The 17,326-nt window shown below is 36.9% G+C and overlaps 3 protein-coding genes across 3 annotated transcripts in view; all 3 read left to right on the top strand.

The window, feature by feature from the left end:
* The window catches only part of LOC120335274 (uncharacterized), a 241,649-nt gene that overhangs the window by 217,252 nt on the left and 7,071 nt on the right, over positions 1-17,326 (top strand). The gene's annotated exons all lie outside the window — the stretch shown is intronic.
* LOC120335771 (trimeric intracellular cation channel type B-like) lies at positions 1,985-5,787 on the top strand. Its single transcript, XM_078110278.1, has 6 exons — positions 1,985-2,096; positions 2,759-2,886; positions 3,558-3,699; positions 4,285-4,397; positions 4,984-5,101; positions 5,759-5,787. The coding sequence occupies exons 1-6, from the start codon at positions 1,985-1,987 to the stop codon at positions 5,785-5,787; spliced, it is 642 nt and encodes a 213-aa protein (XP_077966404.1).
* On the top strand, positions 8,994-17,325 carry LOC144419987 (uncharacterized). The gene is made up of 7 exons (XM_078110277.1): positions 8,994-9,971; positions 10,322-10,453; positions 13,223-13,333; positions 15,885-16,043; positions 16,367-16,429; positions 17,182-17,273; positions 17,308-17,325. The coding sequence occupies exons 1-7, from the start codon at positions 9,890-9,892 to the stop codon at positions 17,323-17,325; spliced, it is 657 nt and encodes a 218-aa protein (XP_077966403.1). The 5' UTR covers positions 8,994-9,889.

The following is a 17,326-nucleotide window of genomic DNA, read 5'->3' as shown; positions in this document are numbered from 1 at the left end:
AATAAGGCCATTTTCGCTATGAGAATACCCCAGATTCTAAAATAAAAAAGGCTTAGCTTCTAGTTGTGTGGCAAACTTCAGGTGAACCTCTTTAACACGAAATAATCAAATCGAATGCCTCTTGTGCGTAAGGGTGTGCTGCTAGGCTTTGAAAATTGACTAAATTAGCTTTTTTCGCTATGCTTAATTTTTTCAATTAGGGCCATTTTTGCCATGAGAAAAACGTAGATTCTAAAATAAAAAAGGCTTAGCTTCTAGTTGTGTGGCAAACTTCAGGTAAACCTCTTTAACGTGAAATAATCAAATCGAATGCCTCTTGTGCGGAAGGGTGTGCTGCTAGGCTTTGAAAATTGACTAAATTAGCTTTTTTCGCTATACGTAATTTTTTAAAATAAGGCCATTTTCGCCATAAGAATAACGTAGATTCTAAAATAAAAAAGGCTTAGGTTTTATTTGTGTGGCAAACTTCAGGTAAACCTTTCCAACATGAAATAATCAAATCGAATGCCTCTTGTGCGGAAGGGTGTGCTGCTAGGCTTTGAAAATTGACTAAATAAGCTTATTTTGCTATATGTTATTTTTCCAAATAAGGCCATTTTCGCTATGAGAATACCCCAGATTCTAAAATAAAAAAGGCTTAGGTTCTAGTTGTGTGAAAAACTTCTGGTAATCTTCTTTAATGGGAAATAATCAAACCGAATGCCTCTTGTGGGGAAGGGTGTGCAGCTGGGCTTTGAAAATTGACTAAATTATCTTTTGTCGATATACGTATTTTTTTCAAACAAGGCCATATTCGCTATGCGAATACCCTTGATTTTAAAAGGAAAAAGGCTTAGGTTCTAGTTGAGTGAAAAACTTCAGGTAAGCCTCTTTAATAACAAATAATGAAATCAAATGTCTTCTGTGCAGAAGGGTGTGTTGCTGGACTTTGAAAATTGACTAAATATAACTTTTTTCGTTATACGTAATTTTCCCAAATAAGGTCATTTTCGCTATGAGAAAAACGTAGATTCTAAAATAAAAAAAAAGACTTAGGTTCTAGTTGTGGGAAAAAATTAACATAAATCTCATTATTAATAAATAATGATATCGAATGCCTCTCCCGCGGAAAGGATTTTTGCTTGGATTCGAAATTATCTGGCTTATTTGCTTTTTCGAAGGAAGTTAAATAAAATTCGTTTCCCCTTTTTTTTGTTTTTTCATTCCTTTTCAAGCTTTTATTATTTATTTTTTTGCTATACAATCGTTATTTTTCCTAAATCATAAACATATTTCCCATAATAGTATGCTAATTTCGTTTATCTTCATTTTTTCGGGTGTAGATTCTGACACGCCTCCATTTCTGCCATAAATATTAACCTTTCCGCTTCGCCGCACACAAAGGTCAAATTGCTACTAGCTTCACAGTGGTGCTGCATTCCCAGCTGACTTCGCCGGTCCAAAGCGCGACCTTGCGTTGGTCAATTTTATTTGCTATACCTGTATACTGTGTTTATTAAAGGCGGTTAAAGTTGGTAGAATAAGAAGCTTCTTAAGTAGTTACTTCTGGGAGGATGGTAGAAAGACAGTTCAAATCTTTGCCATAACTGCAGTACAGTGGAAAGTTTAGGAAATTTTTGAATTTCAAGATTTTACTTCGGTGTGTTGTCATTGATTTTTATATACTCGTTATTTCACGTTTCTAAGATATTATTAAAGATATTTGAAATTGAAACAAACTGCAATTCACAATTCACAATGCATTTCATAGCGAAATGCTGTTTAATAAATTTCATAGTTGCGTGTAGCTCGCCTCTCTTTGCAAGTAAAAGATAAAATTTTCAAATCAAACATCTTCCCCCTATTGCTAGCTGCGCCGCTGCCGGCACGTATATATATACGATATATGATAATTTTTTTCAAATCTAGATACTGTATATTCATACTGAATTATACTACACCCATTTCTAATTTTCCATTTTTTATTGTTTCTCAGTATATCATAATGGATGTTTCATCTATAGCAGACGCAACGAATAACTTGATAGTATATCTGGCAACAATCATAGAGATTGCTCATTATACTCTAGTAATTTACGGAGTACGGAATGACTGGGGTGAGTTGATCATATATAGACAGTTTTTACGTTTCAAAAAATGTGGTTTCGAGTGGTGGGATTCAAATTTTTTGTCAGCCGGTTCCATCACACGAATGTCATATTTTTTTTAGCTGGTTCTGTTGCAAAAAGTCATGTTTTTTTCAGTGATGCCAACCGGTTCGCAGATCTCATAAAATTCCGTGAGACGGTTCTATAGAACCGGTGCGAACCGGTTGAATCCCACTACTGGTTCCGACCCGCAGACTCAGAAGGATGGCTTGATGCTTTCTAAAGGCCTATTCTCTCTCAGTAGTTGATACCTCCTAAATAATAATACTTTGGGTAAAACATAGAAACTCAAAAATAAATCTATTGCATGCTTTTTAACTGAGATATAGTGTAGGGGTTCTCAAACTTGTAGTGTTATGGAACCCAGGAATGGCCCCACAATTAGTTTTAAAAAATAAAAACACAATTGTTATTTGCCGATTATTGTTTCTGAATAAATTAAAATTACTTTATTTAATGACTCCGCTTGTAAAATTTTATTGATGACGTTATAGCTTTTTGGACATTCACAAAATCAGCCAATTCAGTATTTTAATAAGTAAGTGAATAGCTCAGAAAGCCCCTGAGATTTTTAATCACAGAGCCCTTTAAAAAAATTATTTTAAATTCAGATGTCAACAAGGCAAGGAAACAGCCAGTTGCCACATGGTTGATGTCGATAGCTTGTTGCTACGGTGGAGGGATGATCATGAGTGTTTGTGTAGGAAAACCTGCTCTGACTCCTCTATCCAATAATCAGGTATGGATTTGTTTTATTGTTAAGCTCAGGGCTGTGCAATCTGCGGTCTGTGGCCAAATGCGGCCCACAAGGAAAAATAATGCGGCCTGCACTTTTATAGTTGTTTATTCTAGTATGTGAGAGTAATTCCGATCCATTAGCATTGCAAAGTCTATACCCGGGTCCAATTTATTATCTATGACCTTACAATGCCCTAAAAGCTAGCTTGTGCGATGCGAACAACGCATGTCATCAGATCAATAACCAATATTTTTGTGTCTACTAGAAACCTTTGTTAAAACAATGGTGTGGCCCGCGGTTTCACCCACTTATTTGTACCCCTTGCATTGAAAGCTGCACATCCCTGAATAGTTAATCTGAGTAAAAAAGCATATGCTATGCTTTCCAAACTGGTACGAGGCCTTCAGGCGGTCGAATTCACGATCCAGAGATCGCTATAGCCAAGATCGCTATAGCGACCAATTTAGTCGTAATTTCGACCCCTGTTCCAACCTTGCAGAACGGTAGTGTTCTGCGGAACACAGTTTGAGAAACGCTGGAGTTGGCTGTGCTAAACCGGAAAGATTTCAAACATTCGTAAAATTGTAGATCCTTACGTATCGACAGGTATTGGTGGCAACATAGCATATGATAGCCTGGACATATAAATAAACATTAATTTTTAATTTCAGTCAGTTCTCATGATGACAATAGTATGGTGGCACATCTTCTACTCTCCCAAAGATGTCATTTATAATTTGTTATCATGGAAACCAGCGATGTTAGTGATTGTTCTGGGAAAAGAAATGATTCGAACAACAAAAATTATAAAAGGTATGCTATATATTTGTTTACACTTTCTGATATTTGATGTTTGTGAAAAATTTGCATCAAACTTCGCAATTCCAGTCGCTTAGGAATGATTTTCATATTTATATCAGGGGAAAGGAATGTTGGTAAGACAGCTTAATAATATGACGTACCTTCGCCTCTGCTTCAGTTACAAGTCTGTGTTGAGTATGGTGTAAGTTAGCCAGTCATTTGTTCCAGATTTCAGGACAAATTTAATTTGTAAGAACTTTATTTCATGACACGCGGAAATACGCTGTGCTTGTTTTTCTTCCGTAGTCTCGGTTCTTAATTAAGGCCAGCATATATTTAAGCATTGGTACATGTGCTGCGTTCTGGTATGAATGCCAAGCGTTGCTCTCTTGTTATTCCAAACAACGTTTTCGTAATTCAGGTATTTCTGAAGGTATTGTTCACTTCAAAAAATAATTTTGTTCCACTACGATTCTCACACGGCAACACTTTATTTCGCTGTGCTCATCTCCATGTATGTGCAATTATTGGAATTTTGCTCTCTTGTTATTTCAAACAATTGTTTTCATAATTTAGGAGTGAAACTTGGTCGTTGAGCTTTCCCAGACTCTCTCTTGATCTGTACTATTCTTGGAATGTTTGGAGCCTGCGGAGGGGGGTTCGTCAAAAATGCTGCAACATTTGTGAGGAAACAATGGAATCATGAGACCGTGAAATCTATTCATTTGGCGACGTGAGTATTGATTTGTTACAAATCGAGACATAAAAATTACGGTAATTATTACGGTAGTTAGTGACTGGGCTATGGAGTTTCAATTTATTGCTAACTTCTGACACATTCGAGCAGGAGTAAAGATTTTGAAATCTTTAGAGCAGACGGACAATCAACGTTAACAATTCCAAAAGAGTTTAAATATAGATTTCACCATGAAACAAAATTCAATGTTTTGACTCCAATTTCTAAATATCACTAAAATTAATAAAAGTTAATAAGATGCTATAAGCTAGCGCTACTAAAATTTGTGGTAACTCTGGCTCCATTTAACCCGGTAGGCTTTGCTTCAATGGCTCCGACTCCAGCCCTGATAGTGGCATTCATACATTTTCTAAAATGAAAGAACCCGTTGTTAGTGAGCTTGATACATAAGGGAACCCGTTCTAGAATTCTGAATCGCTCTTTGGGAACGTGAAATGGTTTTCTAAGTTGAGGGAACCAGTTTGACACAAAAGAGAACCCGTTCTTACAATTTTGAATTTAGTTACAGGCAATTTACCATAATATCCTATTTTTTTCAGAGTAACAAAGCTCAGTCTTCTGTTCTCTCTACTTTACAATCTACAACTCCTAGGAATCCTGCCAATCTCATTCAACACTGTTGTTCTTCTACAACTAACTGTGATGTTCCTGATATCGGTAAGATATAATAGATTATAGGCAATTAGCCCATGATTTAATATGGCCTGCTGAACTTGAGTGAAATAGATTAACACTTTGTGTTTTTACCTTTTTGCGTTCTAATACGGCCAGGTCAATTGGATACTCCCGTAATGTGTACCAGGTTAAGGGTTATTCTCTACAGCAGGCCTGCCTAATGTCTTTTATGGTTGCGATCCACTTTCACATTAGAAAGTTTTTTGTAGGTTGCAAACTCAAATACCAGCCAAGTTTTGATTTACCTTGGAAATAAAATAGTTTATTTACCTAAATTTAATCAAATCCAAAAATACTGAGTAGAGCAGGCGAAATATTTGAATATTGTATCAATACTAAAATATTAGAGCTGCAGTTTACTATTCGAATATCTGGTAACACATTACCTGGGCATGTCACTGAAACAAATTTTTGCCTTGTATTTGTATGTATTTATGTATTTATTCCCTCCCATTAAATAGTCTTCCCATTAAAAAAAAATTACAAACTTATTTATAGCGCTGGCCTTGGAATTCCCTGCAGGATTCGAACCTATGAACTCATGCAGGTTAATTAGAGGTTAGATAGCAGGCATTCAAGTCCTATGACACGTTTATACCAACTTACATATAAAAAATTAACAAATTCTCGTTACTTCAGGCTTCTTCCAAGTTTGGCGTCAACTTTGATCCGTTCCATCGAATTGAGAAGATAATCACAAGTTGTGTGATAGATTATTCTGCGTATGGGGGAGCTGAGGAAGAAAAATCCCCTCAGAAAAAAGCCGGGGAGGAAAAATCCTCTGAAAAGAAAAAAGATTCTTTGAAAAAGAAAGAATAAGTCCATAGGTTTTCAAATTTAATTTACTTCCTGTAATACATCGGATTATCTGTTTAATTTAAATCAGGGTATTTTTTCCGATATTGAAACCCGTATTTCCCTCTTTCAATGTTAATTTTAACAGTTTTTATAATTCTGTATTACAAATCCCCACGCATTGCATTAATGCAATTTATGATTTTGTGACTGTATTTTAAATATTAAATTATATATTATTATAACGCAACTAAAATTTTAACTTAGTCTTCCCTCTCAATGTTAATTTTGTTAATTTATTTCATTTTTAAAACAAATATTTTTTTATTTAAATGAGTTTAAATTGAACAATCCAATAATCTTGTGAAAAACTAGTCATTTGGGAACCACTGACATATATTACACTCAATTGTTTCAAATACTTTAGTGCAGCGTTTTTCAAGCTGTGTTCTGTTCCACATGCTTTCTGAAATTGTTCTGCAGAACAGGGACGAAATTGGTCGCCATGGCGATCTCGGCCTTACTTCGGCGATAAATTTTTCTCCCAACTGGTGACAAACAGTTGAACAGACCTTGCTATGTGGGAAGTCCGGGAAGATATGCATTTTCGTTTCGTTTTAACCGTTCAATATCGTTAACCAGCAGGCTATTTTTTTTAATTGTAAAGTTTACAGCAAACTTTTTAGTTTTACAATAGGTTAAATTTTTTGAAACCACCGACCAGTGTTCCCTTTAATTTTTTGTAGTATGTGTGCGCAGAAATTTTGGTATGTGCGCACTTTTTTGGAAATGACTAATATTTGTGCAAAAACCAATGAAGAAATTTTGGCGTTTTAACCGGGTAATAAGTGGGCCAACAATAAACTTTGTCAACCTGACAACCGAGCACATCGTTACATTACATCGAAATACGTCTGTGCGCAGTAAATATTTGCGTGTGTGCAGCCCCTGAAAGCTGTGTGCGCGCGCACACGCGCACACCTTAGAGGGAACACTGCCACCCACCAATTTTACCTTTTAATTTCTTGGCGAGTTAAAAAGCGTGTTCTGGGGCAAAATAGTTTGAGAAACGCTGTTTTAGTAGAATGTGCTTAAATAATAATTCTTTACCCCCATTAAAATGCTGTTCGAAATAAATTTTCATGTGGCTACATTTCATTGTTACCGTTTATATCAGTAACGTTATTAAATTGAGTTGGAAATTTTTGGAATTTTTTCTGATTACTGATGCTCAAAAAAAATTTATTGTTACGTTTTTAATTGCTGTCTATACATTTTTTACCTCATTAAACAATACTGTTGTTTTGAGATCAAATGGAATTTCATTTTATGCCACAGTATATAATAGTGTTGTTTCTAAACTTTCAATTATTGTAGTAGGTGATGATGCTTAATTAATTGTTCAATTAAGTTTTTCCTTTCTACCTATAAGTAATTTTATTACGCCAAACAATGCTGGGTACTCCCGTAGTATGTGAACCAAGATGGCGGACCCCGGAACGTAGTATGTGTGTCAGGTTAGGGTTAGGTCATAATTTCATATAAAAATACTACGGGAGTCACTTGGCGAGTCCTCGAACTCGTAATAGAACTAAAATAGACCCCCAACCTGGTACACATACTATGTTCCTGTGTCCGGCATCTTGGTTCACATACCTCGGGAGCGCCCAATGCTGTAGTGGTGTTAAGAGGAGATCTCCATATGACCTCACTTCTTGACCTGACCATGGGGAAACAATAGTTCTTATGAATTATGATACCTTTTGAGTTTCTGTCTGAATATAAAACCATGTCGCCATTGAAAACCTGAGATTTTACTCACACTCAGGGGATTACCCAGAGGGGGTGGGTTCTTTTGTAGCCTAGGGTGCTTTTTAGACCCTTGAGACTCTCTATAACCCACATTACGGTCTAATTTGGCAAAGTATGAATTTCAGAAACCCCCCCCCCCCCCCACCTGAAAATCCTGGCTGCACCCTTGCTCAGACTACTACCAGATTGAAGTTACACTAACAAAACTATGCCAAACTCCTCGTTTCTGATTTTCACTGCAGATTCAATTTTTAGGTGTAATTCTCACTTTTTCTGAGCAATGTTTTTTATCAACAAATTATCTAAGATCCTCACTTGATCTTGTAATAATGCTGCTGTCATTAATACTTATGCACTGTGTGTTAATTAATGCTGTTAATTACTTATTTTAATTATTTGAAGCAAGATGCAGTCTATACTATAACTATGATAATAAATTTTATGATTGAGCCATGTTGGTATCAACTTTATTCATTTTGGAGTTGAATTTGGACAAATAAACGGTAATTCCTTGGTCGGCTTTTATTTAGCAATACTGCGGCATACCATTTACAGCCAGTGGTGAAATTTAGTCATTCTCGCAAATAGACTTCCTCATTTCAGAAAGCGTAGGTGGGCTACGTCACTGAATAAGCTAATATCAATCGTACAACGCTGCCTCACAATAATAAGCCTCAACTTTAGTTTTGTTGCTTATGTTAATATTCAGTGTCGCATGATATGTCTTGTGCGCCAAATTCGGTCGAATGTTGGAGCTTTTTTCAAATGCTTAATAGGTTGTTTGAGACTACAAAATTGCGGTAGGCAATTTTAATTTGCTTTTTAAGTAGCATTTACAAATTGTATCATTCTGTATTTTAGATGGAATAGCGGACGAGGTTTGAAATTAATGATAAATTTACGCTCGTTTAAATTACCTCCAGTTTCATTATTAAAATGGGTGAATCAAATTTATGTGTAAGACGGTAGGAATTAGTTTATAGCTAACGGAAGTGGCGTAAAACTTAGTCATTGGACCGGCTACCATATACGTATAATCACACTTTGTGAGTCAAGACTGGCTGCGATAAAGGACGCTTTTGCTAGTTAATATACTTGTTAGATGTAACATAGAGAAGAGAGCATAAATAGAAAAAATAACGGTAAACCGTGTGGCATGGAAAATACCAAAACACGTCATTGCGTCGTCACAAATATTGTCAGGTCAGGGATCAGGGAAGGTTCCTAACGTTTATGTCAACATTGCCAACTGTTTCGTTTTCGTGTGCCAAGGTCGGCAAACTCTGTTTTTTTTTTTCTGGATGTTTTAAACAGTGTTTTGAGGCTGCACAATTGTAAAACGTAAATTTAGTTTCGTTACTTGTGTTAACAATCAACTTTGTCATGAACGGATTCGCCGACGTCGCAACGTTTGTGAGAAACGGGTGTGCGCGAATACCCTGAATGGCACCACTGGGTTTATGGGTATTAGCGTGACGACCTTCGTTTCACAAAAGAATGGGGTGTTACCTGGGTGTGCTATCTGTTCATTGTGACGCGAAAGTTCTGCTTTTGTATAGTAAGGGGTATCTGGTGACTGATACGTAAGTTGAATTATTGTTAACTGAAAAATATCAAAGGTTGGAGATATCTAGTCGTTTATATTATCGTAGTCGTCGTGGAGTATGTAATCAAGTATTCAGGGAAACGGCACATTGGACTAATGATCCTCAACCAGGGCTCAGTAGCATCCTAAAGTTTCAGTCGGATACAGTCAAGTCACATCTATTTTTTCAGCCAGTAAAAAAAATATCACAAATTACAAGAAAATGGGAATTTATACAGTTTTACTCTGGGGAAGGGAGATCGCTAGGAACCAAAGCTGAGTAGCGACACCCGAGGTTCGGATATCTAATTCAAAAAGTTAGAATTCTAGAGTTTTGAAATATCGAACTAACGGGGCTTCCGCAAGTTTCTATTAAAATACGAGAGTCTATATTATTAAAGATGCTTATTGTTTGAATATAATAAAATACCTGGTTCGTTGGATACTATTATTAAAGTTTGGTGATATTTATAATTTCGACAACAAAAGACAATTGCACAAAGGATACTCGAGCCTCTGGGACGTTTTATTTGGGTTCAAATCCACCCACAAGTTTTAGGTTATAATATCTGAAGAAAATGGGTAATTATTTGGGAATTTGTTGGCAATATGTTTGGGAACACCTATGGGCATCTGCCATAGTTGGAATAATAGCCACAGGTAAGGAGTCTCTTTATTATGTAAATATGAAGCTTTTGTGAAGCTTAAATAGTTTGTAAAATGACGAAGTTTTCACCGGGCAGAAATTCCTCCTCAATTTGGAAACGGGGCACTAACTAATAATAATTATACTCATTACTCAGCAATAATGGTATTTTGCGGGCTTCAACCCAAAATAGCAAAACTCTAAAAAAAACTGTTTTGAGAAAATGTGAAAAACATATGTTTTACATTTTTAAACTCCTGTGTTGTATCCTTTTTATTGGAATACTTTGGTGAAATATTTCAACATTCGCTCTTTTGCCCTGGAACTGTTCATTTACTAACATTGAATTTCATACCCAAACCAGCTTTCACGCCGCCGATAAAAATACTTTGGACGAAAATTGTCGTCAAGCTTCTGGAAAATTGGTTAACGCGCAAAATGACATGGTGGAGAGGGATTTCAAGCGAGTCGAATTCTGACACGAAGAACGATCGAGGTGAGAATTAAATTGTAGCGAGTTCGTCCTTATCGTGTTTGCCCCGAAAATAAGACCTAGTCTGAACTAAATGCAAGTTCTTCCCATCAAAATAGGACCTAGTTCAGGGGTGGGCAAATTACGGCCCGCGGGCTGGATACGGCCCACCGGAGTGGTTCATCTGGCCCACTTGTACTTTCTAAAATTATGACTCTAGTTTTTCTAATGTAAATTTCCGTTGAAAATATCACTGAAATAACGGATTGTCGGCTAAAGTAAATACCGTAATTTCTCACGGTAATATCAGCAAAATATAATGTGCAAACCATCCATCCGAATTATTTTTGCCATTCAAAAAATTTAGCTGCTGAGATATCAGCACGTGATCTATCCCTATCTCACAAGCATTCCACTGGACATGTGCCACGAGGACGTCGTGAAAGGTTTGTTGTGCACAACTCCTTATTATGTGAACATCTGAGACGAGACGCTAAATAGAAACTAAGAAACCATAAATTTTGTTTCAAGTGTGCCTTGACAGATTAAAAAACTCTATTTTAAACGTGGTAAATCTCTAAGCTTTCTGAATTTTCGATTTGAAACTAGAGCGTAGTCCGGCGGTTCTTAGACATTTTGTTCGTGCGGCGCCAGATTGCCGCATTATTTCAAAGTTTTAATGCTTTTACTTTATCGTACTAAATTGTACTCGTAGGATTTCATGGCCGACCTTGGAATTTTGCAAATGATGATATCATAGAAATAATCTTAATGGGCTCAAATTAAACAAATTACTAAGATGGCGAAAATTCAAATCAATTCTTATTATATAATTAAATTAATTATATTCATTAAATTAATATGGCAAGATATTTTTATTCCTCGTACTGGTAATGGATTAAATATTTTGCGCAGCAGAAAAATCATCACGGCAATTTTAATGAATGGCGTAATCGGGACGACTATTGCTATTGGAATTTCCGTTTCCGATTGTGAGTGTCTAGCTATTTGCAAATAACCGTTTTTGATCATATTGAGTTTTGATCGTCCGGCCCAGTAACCGAGTCTATTTTCCGCATCAGGCCCACTCAGGAAAGTAATTGCCCACCCCTGGCGTAGTCGATAGCAAGAGATCTTTTTTAACGTTTCAAAATTTAAATGATTAATCTAAAACGTGTGAGAGAGGAAAAGATTAATGACGAAAATAAAATACATTCTTCAAAATAAGCCCTAGTGTTATTTTTTGAAAGAAAATTGAAATAGGACCTAGTCTTATTTTCGGAGGAACAGCGCTAATTTATGCATTTCGCTCCGAACAAGACAATTTACAATCAACAACTGATATCTGACCTAGGGCTGGGAATTTCAGGGAAAACACTTTAACCGTTAACCGGGTAAAATTATCCGGTTAACCGCAGCGTGACGTTTCACATAATAATTTTAGCTTGTTACGTCACAATGATTACACAGCAATTTCGCGTGACTTTATCCCGGTATTGCTCAAAATTATTCACGAATCGAGATAGTTTCTTGATCGCTCTGCTGCCATAGATAGGCAGCGGATTAGGACCTATGGAAGTATTTTAGTAAAACCCGATTCCGTTATGAAATGTCGTTTATGGGACAAATTTTCAGTGTTTGATGTGCAAATTTTACTTTGAGATATATAAAGAAAATCAGCACCAACTACGCACTTATTGGTTGACATTGAATATACCATATATGATTTTGCAATAAAATCGTGAACAATATATTTCGACCGAAAACTGATTCATAATTAAATATCGTAAAATTTTCATAATCAGCAATCTTGATACTTCAATTATTTTTCACATTTATCAGGTCCTCACCAATACAGTTTGCGATATTCTTTTGAATTAAACGCGACAGGAGATAAATTTGCGATGACGTAATCATTTTTGAAAGAATTGTACATTATGAAGATGATTTGTAACTGAGATGTCAGTTAACGGTTAAAATAAATCGCAACCGTTAACCATCTAAAATCGGTTAACCGGTTAACCCTTTGAGTGACGACACGTAAGGAGCTGCTAGTATTGGGAGGACCGCACAATTAAGCCAAAGTAGGCAAGGTTTTAGACCAAGTACCAAACATTTTTCCCACCTAGACTGGCGGGCCATGTAAGTGTGACGTAAAAAGCTCATTTATGAACAATATTTACAATGTTACAAAAGCAAAAGTGGAAAACAATAAGCCTCGCGCCGAAAGTAAATTTAATCGCAATTTCAACAAATTCATTGAGCTATTTTTTAGGTAAAATATCAAAATTTGACTTTAGTTTGTAATCAGGCGGACCAGGTTGAATTACCAAACGAGCCGGATTTGGCCCGCGGGCCGTCGTTTGCCCATGTCAGGGTTAAGCACTGCTTACCCAATTTATTGAACCGAAGTAAAAAAAACGTACAAGTACGTGGCCACCCATCAAAAAAATAAATACGAATCAGAATCGGGTAATACTTTTAACGCAATTTAAATAAAATGAGAAAATACGTAAAAAGCGACTATAAGAACAGAAAAAAAAATCCCTGTTATGGCGTCATAGTTAACTCCAACGCATTGCCAACCAGACCATCAGCCAGAATTATTTTTTTTAAATACATTGAATAATCAACCCACACGCAGCCATTTATAATTTGTAAGCTGCCAATAAAAAACAGACCGAACTCTGCCCGTTCAACATTGTCTACCCAACTTAATACAACATGGGTGGGGGCATGGGCGAAACTATAACTACTTTGTAATGTAAGTGTTACATTGACCTTTTAATTAAGATGAAACCATAGACGAGGGTCAGCCGCATGTGAATAGTGCTGAGGCAGAACGCGATGACAGGAATGCAACCCGTCGCAGACCTAAGAAGGACCTTGATGACCGATCTGCAGGTGAGAGGAATCGGCACAGAACACTACATTTTTAGGCGCCCCAGAAGTATGTGCAACAAGATGGCGCACAACCTGATGACCCTAATCTGGTACACATACTGTGTTCAGGTTGTGCCCCATCTTGGTGCATATACTTCGGGAATCGGGAGCACCCATTTTTAAACGAATATATTCAAATTTTTCCTACTATTATTTTGCGTATACTTATATCATTTCGTCATACGGTGTTCGAATTTTAGATAAGCAGATATCGTGACCCCTAACTGTTTCCCGATGGTTGCCGATTATAGTTTCGAGCTACGCAGGCCTGCAACGCTTAAAATATATTTTAACTACATTTTTATAATATTATTGCTTTGATCTTGGAAGAATATGAAATTGGAATTCGATGAATTACGCCATTACGCCTAAATATCGATATCCTCCGACCGAGACAATAAAAGACATTATTAACAATGTTTGGTCTGGACAAATCTCAAATCGGTCGATAACAAAAATCTCCGATTATTTTGATACAAATTAGTATGAGAGAATAGGATATTTATGCCAAGGGTCCGCAACTACTTTTTGGCGCGACCCCGATTTTTTTTCTAATTTCTCGCGACCCAAGGATGTAATTAGTTAACGATTTTACGACTATTATTGACACTAGCAATTTTCTTGCACAAAATTATATGAAACTTAAAACATAAAACTTGTTATCTGTCTTATTAAACAATTTCACACATCTACTGCTCGCATTGCTACGAAACAATACAATTTACTACAAGTAGTAGGGTGATAACTATGCAAACGAGAATATCGGTCGGAGACCAAAGACTTATCGATCGGAGGTTAGGGGATCCCCAAAACAGCGCTCCTACTCCATAGTGACACCGTGTGTCCCATCACTAATTAATTAATAACTCGCTAATTATAGTTCACCCAAAATCAATAGGCTCCTGTTCCGAACTATGATGAATGCACATGCAAAATTTGGAGCAGATTCAACCTCGCTTTCGTGAGATATTGCGTGTATCTAACAGACAGACAAACAAACAAAAAAACAAACAGACAAATACCTATCAACATACTTACCGATATCCTAGGATCGATAAGTAATAACTACGTAATGAATGTTTCCCGACTTTCGATCCCCGGAAAGTTGTTTCCAAGTTTGGATCGCGACTGGTGTGTTTTCGACATAAAAGAAGAATGCACGATGAATCATAACATGTTTAATCGAAACATCATGAATCGCAGTTTGTAAGTTATTTTTACCTTAGAATAACCAAGGCGAAAAGAGCCGCACGAAACCAGTGCAAGAGCCGCGGGTTGGCCACCTTGGCCTAGTCGATAGAAATCTCTTTTAACGTTTTAAAATTCAAACGATTAATCTAAGACGTGTAAGAGAACGGAAAAGTTTAATGACGAAAATAAAATACATTCTCCATAAGCCCTAGTGTTATTTTTTGAAAGAAAATTAAAATAAGACCCAGTCTTATTTCCTAAATTTTTAAATCTACATTAATCATTTGACGTTTTTTTGACGTCATACAGCTTTAATGGTGTCGCTAACACGATGACTTGAGAGTCTTTCGCGGATCCTCGTCAATTGCAGTCGAAACATTGTGTGCCTGTTGTTTTTCTTTTGCCTCGATTTACTATGTTTGTGTTCATTAATGTTTCTTGCACGACGAAAATAAATTATCTGAATCTAATTTATCATTTCGCTCCGAACAAGGCAATTTACAAGTAACAACTGATATCTGCTGTTATTGGGAGGACCGCACACTTAAGTTTAAGCCAGGGGAGGGCAAGGTTTTTGGACAAGGGGCCAATAATTTTGTCCACCCAGACTGATGGGCCATGGAGGTGTGGCGTAAAAAGTTCCATTTTACGAACAACATATATCTGCATTCTACAGTGTTTCAGAATCAAAAGTGAAAAACAATAAGCCTCGTGTCAAAACTAAATTTAATCGCGATCTCAACAAATTCCTTGACCTATTTTTTAGCTAGAACATTACAATTTGGTGGAGGGCCAGATTGAATTACCAAACGGGCCGGATTTGGCCCGCGGGCCGTGGTTTGCCCATGTCAAGGTTGCTTACCCAATTTATTACACAGCAGGTTTGCCCCGGACAGGGCCCAGAACAATTATTTATTTCGATCTTTTTTATTGATTTTATTCAGGCAGGCACTAATAGCTGACGATATGTAAGGAGATAATAAAAAGAAAACTTTCGATTCAGCATCACCTTTTCATGTGGGGGGGGGGGGGACTATAATTGCTTCATAATTGGCGCTCCCATAGTATGTGAACCAAGATGGCAGACACCAGAATGTAGTATGTCCACCAGGTTAGGGTTAGGCCATAATTTCAGGTACAAATACTACGGGAGTCACTTGGCTAGTCCCCTAAATTGGAATAGACCTAAGATAATGAAAAATTGGAATAAAATTATGGCCCAACTCTAACCTGTTACACATACTACGTTCCGGTGTCCGCCATCTTGGTTCATATACTACGGGAGTACCTTATAATTTAAGTGTTACACTAACATTTTAAGATGAACCCATAGATGAGTGTCAGCCGCATCAAAGTGGAAATCCCTATCCATTAGTCCAGTTTGAAGGCATTAAGGCTAATCTTGTTGCATACGGTGTGGATGGTCTTTATTACAAAAGCAAAGAATATGAGGATGGTGAATATTTCCCAAAGGAGGAAAGTGAGTCGATTCTCATTGTAACTTGTGTATTCAACCTTATCTTGGACGATGCAGTGACATTTTGGATTCAAATCCCAAGCCCCTTCCCTCTCTCATGGTGTTTTAAATTGGGGGGATCATGAGATATCAGTGCTCGAATCGTCTACGTGAAAGGACTCGGATTTGTCCCCAATCAACCATAAGTGAGACCTGACTAAGCGCAGAAGCGACTGACTCAAGACTTGAGTGACCTTTGACTCGATTAGACTCGAGACTTATAAACTACTACACAACTACATTGATGTTTTAGGATATTTCTTGCTAAAATTTATACAATTTTCCAGGTGAGATGGCAGAGAGCGAGTGGAAAAAAATAAAGCCTGGTAAAGTGGAAGCTGGGCAAGGAGGTTAGAAACACTTTATATTATGGTTATCGAACTGGCGGACCGCGGTCCGAATTATGACCTTCCGCGTGTTTGTTTCCAATTAGATAGGTTCCTTTATTATGCAGCAATCATCCGGACGTGTTTGAATATCTGGCTTTCGAAAGGTCTTTGTTTAAATAATCTCTATTATGTTTGTACGTATGCTATGTATATGCACTTAACCATATACAGTACGGGAGACTCAATCGATCATTTATTCGTCGTCATAAAAAAATGCAAAAAAAAATTGGTACAGGAAATAAATATAATAATAATGTTAGTTGTGCGACAGGTGTCACGAGGGACCTTGTTAGGTCTTCAAGCAGTGTATTTTCTTCATGGGAGAGAAACATACTTTATATCTCTAACTTAAATACAATTTTATTTGAATACCCAAAAAGTGGCGTATTGCCAGTACAGATGGTCAGTCAAATACATAACAGTTTTTTATTTTATTTAAGTATAATCGCATACAGATCCCTGGTTGCCATGTACCCCATTGGGTAGGCAATGCAGGACCGGGATGCGGGTTCTTCCAAAAGTAGCGCCTTATTACCTGCTTGCATAAAGCCGTGTCCGGAACGAAAGGCGTGAATAAGCATCATATAGAAAAAAAAAACGAACCGACACAATCACTCCCACAGGATTTTGTTTAACATAAATTCAAAAGTCCAATAGTTTTCAAGGCTCCATTTCCAAATAAAATTCAATCTGACTCCGAATATTTTTCACAGTTCCAAAAGGTGAAAGAAATCAGGGCCGTTACGAATTGAAAAATGTGAAAGCTAATGCAATGATAATGGATTCAAAGAATGTAACATACGAGGTGTGGCTAAAAAGAAACGAGACTGACGTCACAGATTGCGCAACACGATTAAC

The sequence above is a fragment of the Styela clava genome, chromosome 2, assembly GCF_964204865.1.
Source record: "Styela clava chromosome 2, kaStyClav1.hap1.2, whole genome shotgun sequence".
Lineage (NCBI taxonomy): Eukaryota > Metazoa > Chordata > Ascidiacea > Stolidobranchia > Styelidae > Styela > Styela clava.
Note: the sequence above shows the minus strand (reverse complement) of the source record. Positions and strands in the feature narration are given on the sequence as shown.

Coding starts and splice junctions, on each gene's coding strand:
- LOC120335771 (XM_078110278.1), top strand. CDS start 1,985: ATGGATGTTTCATCTATAGCAGACGCAACGAATAACTTGATAGTATAT. Junction 2,887..3,557: donor CTCCTCTATCCAATAATCAG/GTATGGATTTGT, acceptor TTTTAATTTCAG/TCAGTTCTCATGATGACAAT. Junction 5,102..5,758: donor CTGTGATGTTCCTGATATCG/GTAAGATATAAT, acceptor TCGTTACTTCAG/GCTTCTTCCAAGTTTGGCGT.
- LOC144419987 (XM_078110277.1), top strand. CDS start 9,890: ATGGGTAATTATTTGGGAATTTGTTGGCAATATGTTTGGGAACACCTA. Junction 13,334..15,884: donor CCTTGATGACCGATCTGCAG/GTGAGAGGAATC, acceptor TAACATTTTAAG/ATGAACCCATAGATGAGTGT. Junction 16,044..16,366: donor ATATTTCCCAAAGGAGGAAA/GTGAGTCGATTC, acceptor ACAATTTTCCAG/GTGAGATGGCAGAGAGCGAG.